At 47.5% G+C, this 7,424-nt stretch overlaps 1 protein-coding gene across 2 annotated transcripts in view; it reads right to left on the reverse strand.

Moving 5' to 3' along the window:
• The window catches only part of RASA2 (RAS p21 protein activator 2), a 122,453-nt gene extending 117,196 nt beyond the window's left edge, over positions 1-5,257 (reverse strand). For both annotated transcript variants that reach the window (XM_053903766.1, XM_053903765.1), the window contains exon 1: positions 5,073-5,257. In XM_053903766.1, coding sequence (XP_053759741.1) covers positions 5,073-5,205 — 133 coding nt within the window. In that variant the 5' untranslated portion in view covers positions 5,206-5,257. The remainder of the gene's footprint in view (positions 1-5,072) is intronic.
• Between the last annotated feature and the right edge of the window lie 2,167 nt (positions 5,258-7,424).

Consider the following 7,424-nt stretch of genomic DNA (forward strand, 5'->3'; position numbering starts at 1 on the left):
TCATGTAGTTTTCATTTAACAATACTATCATCTCCTAGTTTATGTGTAAAATTTACAGAACAGTTTCACATCTAGTATCTCAAATCCTCCTCAGGACAGTGTGGTGAGAAGTAGGGCATTTTCTAAAGGCCTATTATGCTGACAGTGGGATAGTTTAAAAAAAATAAAGAATGAATTCTATACTGGAAGAGCTCGTAGTCTAATGGGGAAACAAACAATTTCTACAAAATGTGCTAGAATAAGAAAATGGACAAGGAATTACAATTCCCAACCAGTACAGGGGCCCAACACCTTCTCTCCAGGGATGGGGGTGGTGGTGCCCCAAACAAGGCTTTGGTCAGGAGATCACATGGAGCAGGGTTTTGAAGGATGTGTAGAAGTTCCCTGACATAAATATGGGGTGGAGGAAAGGAGAAAAACACTTCTAGGCAGAACAACATATATAAAATGGCGAGTGATGAAGCATCACTCGCCATTTTAAAGATGAGGAAGATAAGCTCAAAGGTAAGTGAGCTGCCTAAAGTCACATTAGTAATAATCAATGTGTGAAACAGAATACAGTACATGCCCGCTGAGTTTAATCAGCTTTGTACAGAAAATGCTAAATGTCGACAAGAATATTAGATAAAGACTAATTTCTATCTACTTACTCCTTCCCAAAAGATGGTCCAGGGCTGACAGAGCTCCCTCCAGGGCTGAGAGGAGGGAGGAAATGACTGGAGAAGATTTATTTAGCCCTCTAATCAATCTTGTGAGATAGGTGTTTTTATTATACCCATTATACATGCAAGAATATAAAGGCACAAAAAGGTTAATAAAAGTTAGAAATTAAGATTCAAATTAAAGCTAACCTGGACAAGCCTCTAAACTAAAGCACTTAACCAGATCCCACAGATACTACTTTGCCAAAGAGTCCTACATCATTCTTCATCTGGAGACACCAGGGAGACCAACTGAGTTCTGGGACTTATCATGATTCCGCAGATCTGGCACTGTACTGCACATCTCAATATTCACACAAATCATCAGATTCAGTTCTCTTTTATCAATCTGGTATCCCTAGAACAGGTAAACCCACGACCGAGGTGGCATGGGCTCTTTCATCAACATTTTTACATTCTGATTTTATAAGCTGATTTAATTGGATGAGAACTTAACAAAAAGTATAGCCAAAAAGTAAGACATCATGAAATAATAGCAAGAAACCTGAAAGTATAAAGAAGAAAGCTCCTTGGGGTGCCTGGGTGGCTCAGTTGGTTGGGCATCCGACTTCGGCTCAGGTCATGATCTCGCTGTTTGTGGGTTTGAGCCCCGCGTTGGGCTCCATGCTGACGGCTGGGAGCCTGGAGCCTGCTTTGGCTTGTCTGTCTGTCTGTCTGTCTGTCTCTCTCTCTCTCTGCCCCTCCCCTGCTCATGCTCTCTCTCTCTCTCAAAAATAAATAAACATTAAAAAAAATAAAAAATAAATAAAAAAAAAAGAAGAAGAAAAAGAAGAAAGCTCCAGGGGCACCCGGGTGGCTCAGTTGGTTAAGCATTGGACTCTTGATTTTGGCTCAGATCAAGATCTCATGGTTTGTGGGACTGGGCCCTGAGGTGGGCTCCATGTTGACAACCCAGAGCTTTCTTGGGATTCTCTCTCTCCCTCGCTCTCTGCCCCTCCCCCACTCACTCATTTTTTTTCTCTCAAAAAAATAAACTTTATAAAAAATAAACTTTAAAAAAAAAACCACAAAAGCTATAAAATAAATAAATTAAATATTAAGAAGAAAGATCCAATCCCCCTCTTTGGCTTGTGTGTAGGGTAGTTTGTTTTGTTTTGTTTGGGGGGGGAGGGGATGCAATGCAAAGGTGCTTCAGATACTAAGCATACCTGCCACTCACTGCATGCCAGTTCATACAAAGGACGGAGTCTGGACTACCTTAATTTCCTTTATCAAGGGTTCATATGACAGCTCCGGGACTTCCAACAATCATGCCTACCTGTTGAATATTAAAGAAGTTGACCATTTGGAACTTCTATGGCTTCCTAGAGCACTAAAATGACTTCAGGGTATTGGGGATCAGCACAGAAAACAAAATTCAATTAGCAACACTGGATTTGCTAGTGTCAGTTGATTGAAACTGACCACAAAATGGGTTTCCAATCCCTGGATATGGTTATTTCACCTTGTGAAGGATATGGAAAAATTAACAAATATTAGAATAAAACCCTTAAATGAAACTGTAGACTATTACCTCCAGAACTTTAAAGATATAGAATTCAGGGTGCCTGGGTGGCATAGTTGGTTAAGCATGTGACTCTTGATTTCGGCTCAGGTCATGGTCTCACAATTCATGAGATTGAGCCCTGCGTCCACCTCTGCACTGACAGAGCAGTGCCTGCTTGGGATTCTCTCTCCCTCTCTCTCTGCCCCTCCCTCTCTGTCTCTCTCAAAATAAATAACAATAAACAAAAAAAAAAAAAAAAAAAAAGAAAGAAAGAAAAGAAAAGAATATATAAACCAATTCATCCTCACTTTTTTGCTGGTAGGATTTGGGGTTGAAGAGTCCTACCTCAGTCTAGGAAAAAGGATGTTCCTTTGAGGCTCACTTTGAGCCCTACAGAGCTCTAACTCTCCAGATCTGAGGCTCTCAAACAGCAATCTAGAATCTGGCAGCAAATCTCCAGTCTACTGGGCACTATCAGGCTTTCCTCTGAGGTCTCCCAGGATGGTGAAAAGGAAAAGGTGACATGGTTACCTACACCCCCAAGCTTCATTGTCAGATGTACCACCATCCCATCCCTGTGACTTTAGCACCTGCTAATGATTCCTCTAGCCCCCCAGCCCCCACGCTGTAAAACCCACATGTCAGTTTCAGGAAAACAGAAAACAGCATCTCTTCACAGGGTTGTGAAGGTCAACCAACTCTGGACTATACTGGCCTTTAAAAGAACGGCAAAAAAAATAAGAGAGGAAGGTGGGGAGAAGCTTCATGTATACGTATCCTAATACATTTTTTCTAAAAAGCAGACACTCAGTGACCTGACCTATACACCAAGCAATTCCAAAAGTAAGAAACTGACTGAGGTAACAGTTACAATATTTCCATTATGGTTAAAGTGGTAATGTCACTCCCAGCTGATCAATCTTCAAATCTGGGTAGTGGGGTTGCTCTAAGCCACAGAAACAAAGTTGTAATTTTGTATTTGTAGGTCCAAGTTTCACTCATAATGATATCTCCTACTGTGATAGTTTTGCTATGGAGCAGGTGAAAGTGCAGAGCAGATAAGTCCTTCTGGAAACAGCCCAACCCTAACTCTCAATTCCAAGAAGTGTATATGTAGTTCCGTGGCATAACCTGCAACTATGTAAATCAGTGAGGCTCCAATGGACAGTGCCTACCATCAAGTGACACTGAAATGTAAAAGTGGTAAAGTTTGGAAAATTATATCAAGGGGGGAACTCTGGCCCGTTTACAGTTTTCCCAAGTGTTAAAAAATTAGATGTATGTGAATATTAAGTATAAGACTTAATCTGAATTTTGAACAGAATTTATACCCTAGAAAGTAATTTTAATATTGGGAACATAGATATAGACAAGATCTATTTCTCTGATGTCATTTTCTAGGTTTTAAGAACTGTACTCAAGATCTCAAATTACCCATGACCACTTCTGGGAAAAGATGAGAAAAGTTAATATGTCTGCCTCGGAGATTTAATAACATACCAGTACTTGAAAAGAGGCGCAACTTGAAAAAAGGGGGAGAATCCAAGCTCAATTATTAATATCACTATCCAGGAAGAGGAAAATTTTACATCTCGTGCAACAAAGAGTATTGTTAGCCATTTTATTGCAATTCGATTTTCTTCTTACAAAGTAAAAAGTACTCCTCAGAACTAAGGGTTATTTACATGAAAGATGAAGCACGTTTCCAATCTGAGAATACTGAACAACGAAAATAAAGCTGATTTTTGACAAAAGCAAAAATAAGTTTTACTGATAGATCTCACAAATAGCAAAAAAAAAGGGGGGGGGGAGGGGGGAGGAACGTTTCCTCTGAATAAACTACTGTGAAAAAATTGGCAATCGACGCCAGAGTCACTTTTAAAAAATAAATGTCCAAATGGCTGAATTCAAATGGTCTACAGCAACGCTTAGAGCTTGTGAGCAAAAATTTTGTTATTAAGCCAACCAGTGTGGCTCGCTCACAAAAGTACCAATTAAATGCATGAGAAGGAAAGGAATTAAGTGGGTTAAGTGCGGGCTGGATGACTGTTTTGAGACCTGCTCACAGGAAGCCACTACATCCTGTCTTAAGTCCCTGTCAGTCACGCTGTCTCTCGATCCAAGTCCCCGCCGCAGCGAGGTGGGGCTAGTACAGGTGTCCGGCCCGAGCCCCTCCCGGCGCGCTCATTCGCGAACACCCCGAGCGGCGGCCACCCGAGTCCCAGGGCGGCCTGTCTCCTCAAGCTCAGGGCGCCTTTTTCAACCTCGCAAAAGCTCCAGAGCCCAGGAGGCAGGCAGCCCCCTCCCCTCGGGCCAGCCCCACTTCCCCGCCCTCCTTCTCCTCCTCCTCGTCCTCGTCCTCCTCCGGCCGCGCCTCCCGTAATTACCGCTGGGCTCCCACCTCGGGGCCGCTCCCCGGCGCCCGCACCGCCCGGAGGCCTGCGTCCCTGGGCGGCCGGAAACTCCTCACGCCCCCGGCCCACGCCCCCGGCTGGGGCGTCCCCACGTCCAGGCCGCGCCCCAAAGCCGAGCCCCTCACGCCGGCGCCGCGCCGGGCGCCCCCCTCCTTGCAAATTCTCGGCTCTCCACTCCCTCCCGACCCGGGCAGCCCCGGCCCACGCCGCCCCGTCGAGGCTACGCCTCCCCCAACACACCCCCCTTCCAGCCTCACCCGTGCCGGCCCTCCCCACGCGCCTCGGCCGGCCCCGGCGCGGGCCCCGGCCCCCGCCCGCCCAGGTCCCCTCTCCGCCCCGCGATCCCAGCGCGGCTCGGCGCCGCCACCCCCCGCGCGCCCGCCGCCCCCTCAGCCCCACGGCGGCTCCCGCCGCCGGCGGGTGGGTCCCCTCAGCCCTGCCCCCGCTTACAGATCTTGCCCCGCAGGCTCTGCAGCACTCGGACCTCGCGACTGTCCTCGTCCCCGGCCTCGGGCTCAGCCGTCCCACTCGTCGCCGGCGCCTCGGAAGAAGCCGCCGCAGCAGCAGGCGCCGCCGCCGCCATGGTGCCGCCCGGCCCGTGCCGCAGCCCCACCGCCTGCGTAGCCCGCGAGGCGGAGCCCAACGGCGGCCTAGGCTAGGGCGAGTCGCGCGCCTGGCCCCGCCCCCGGGCCTCGGCCTGGCTCGCCCCGCCCCGCCGCTGCCCCGCCCCCGCCCCACCCGGTTCCCGCGGTCGCTGTCTGTGCCCCCCCACGCTTGCCCCGAACCCGGGCCGCTCGGGCGCGGACCCAACTCCTGGCTTGGCTTGCCGGCTCTTTGCCCCATAAAAGCCCAGGCGCCGGACAAGTGTGGCTCCTAGCTGTGGCTCTGAGCAGCTTTGAAACCCCGCTGAGAGACGACCCCGGCCCTCTCGAGATCCCCAAATCCTCCTGGGAATTAGGCTCCCTACCACGAACGGGCTTCCACCGCTGCTACAGCTCAGGGGAACTCCCCGTGGAAAGAGAACAGAAAGGAATTTGATGGTTGGGAGGACCTCAAAACTACCTTATTCAAGAAGAGCCAAGAGGTGTATTCCCCCAGTAACATCCACACGCCCCCTTACCCACAAGCCACACCGCCACACACATAAATCTTTGCTTTTAAGTAAAAACACTGCCCTGCAAAAGCTGATTAAAAAAAAAAAAAAAAAAAGACCAGAGCCCCCAACTGCAAAATGAGAGCGGCGCCTGAGATCCTCCCATAGAAAAATTCTGAAGCTTTTACCACCACTTTTTGTGTTTTGGAAACAGCCAACTAGGGTCAGGTCCCATCCCTTCCCTCGCCCCCCCCCCCCCCCATGAATGGGCTGGCTAAAAAGTTGATTGACATAGGACATTAGTAAATCTTTGACTAGTTGTTAGCTTTATTTCAAGGGAACTCTTTACAGTGAGTAAACTGCATGAATAATACCCTGGTATGAGATCAGGAAGATGATTTCCTGGTCTTGAGGTTGTTAACTGCACTGCCCTAGGAAGAAAGAAACTGTGACTTAATAGGACAGGTTCCTTAATAGTTCCTTTCTAGGGCAACAATAGGAATCATTCAGTCTGTCAACAAATATTTTTTGAGGGTCAGACAAAATGATAGCCTCGGGGAGTCCCAGCCCTCCAACAGTTCAGTCTGGGAGACACAGAAAAGGGCTGAGGCACTGGAGAAAAGAACTAAGATGAGGAAACTGGAGGGTCAGGGAAGGCCTTCCTGGGAAATGCACTGAGGGGTGAACTGGAGATGAGGGAGGAGAGGCACAAATGTGCCAAGGGGGTAGAAGTCACTTGTGCAAAGCCTGGACAGCCAGGACCTTTAGTATGCATCTGTTGATGAGGAGTGATGCTGCTGGTTCCACATGGGTGTTGTGGGTGATCGCTCAGTGATTTTTACACTCTTTGGAGAAAGTGAACCTACCGCCTCTTCTTTGGATGTTTTGCTGTCCTGTCAAACAATAAGTCCAAAACTTAATTCCCTAGCTTCCTTTTCAAACGGGCTGTTGTCTGGGCTAGAAACTTTGACCGCTTTTTAAATCCCTTGTCCCCATACTGTTTTCAGCTGCCACATCCTTCTGATTCTGCCAATATACACATCTCTTCTCTCTCTTCTTTCCTTTCCATTCCCTGTCGTTGTACTAGTTAAATCCATCCTCACTTGAGCAGTGTCAACATGTTATCGGGTTTTTGTTTTTGTTTTGCTTTGTTCTGTTTTTTAAAAGGCATGAGCTTCTGAGGCAGACAGACTTGGGTTGGAGCCTAGTTCTACCACTTTTACCTGTGAGACATTGAGCAAATTACTCAACCTTTCTGAGCCTGGGAATGCTCTACTTACTCTTCCTTCTTCAAAGCGTTACTGTCAGGATTAAATAATTATTAAGAGTATGTGTGTGAAGCATCTAGTGGAATTCTGGGCACGTGGTAGGATTAACTCAGTAAATGTTGCCTCATGCTCTTGACTGGAACTCTTCTAATAGGTATTCCATCTTTTCCATCCCTCCTACACATACCACTTAAATTAATCTTCCTAAAGCAAAAATTGGAGTTCATCACTTCGTCTGCTCAAAAAACCCTCACTGGCTTCATTCATCCATTCAGCCAGCCAGCAAGCTACGCCACAGTTGTGAAGGGTGCTATAAACAGCTAGAAAATAAAGTTGAAATTTCTCAGGCAGTGGTTCAGGGGTGAGGTTGGACCCAGCCTATCTAACTCCCCTAACCCCTTATATCTCTCTGGCCACACTGAGCCACTTTTCCCACCAGTC

Source organism: Panthera pardus, unplaced genomic scaffold (assembly GCF_024362965.1).
Source record: "Panthera pardus isolate Hobbes unplaced genomic scaffold, ASM2436296v1 HiC_scaffold_16, whole genome shotgun sequence".
Lineage (NCBI taxonomy): Eukaryota > Metazoa > Chordata > Mammalia > Carnivora > Felidae > Panthera > Panthera pardus.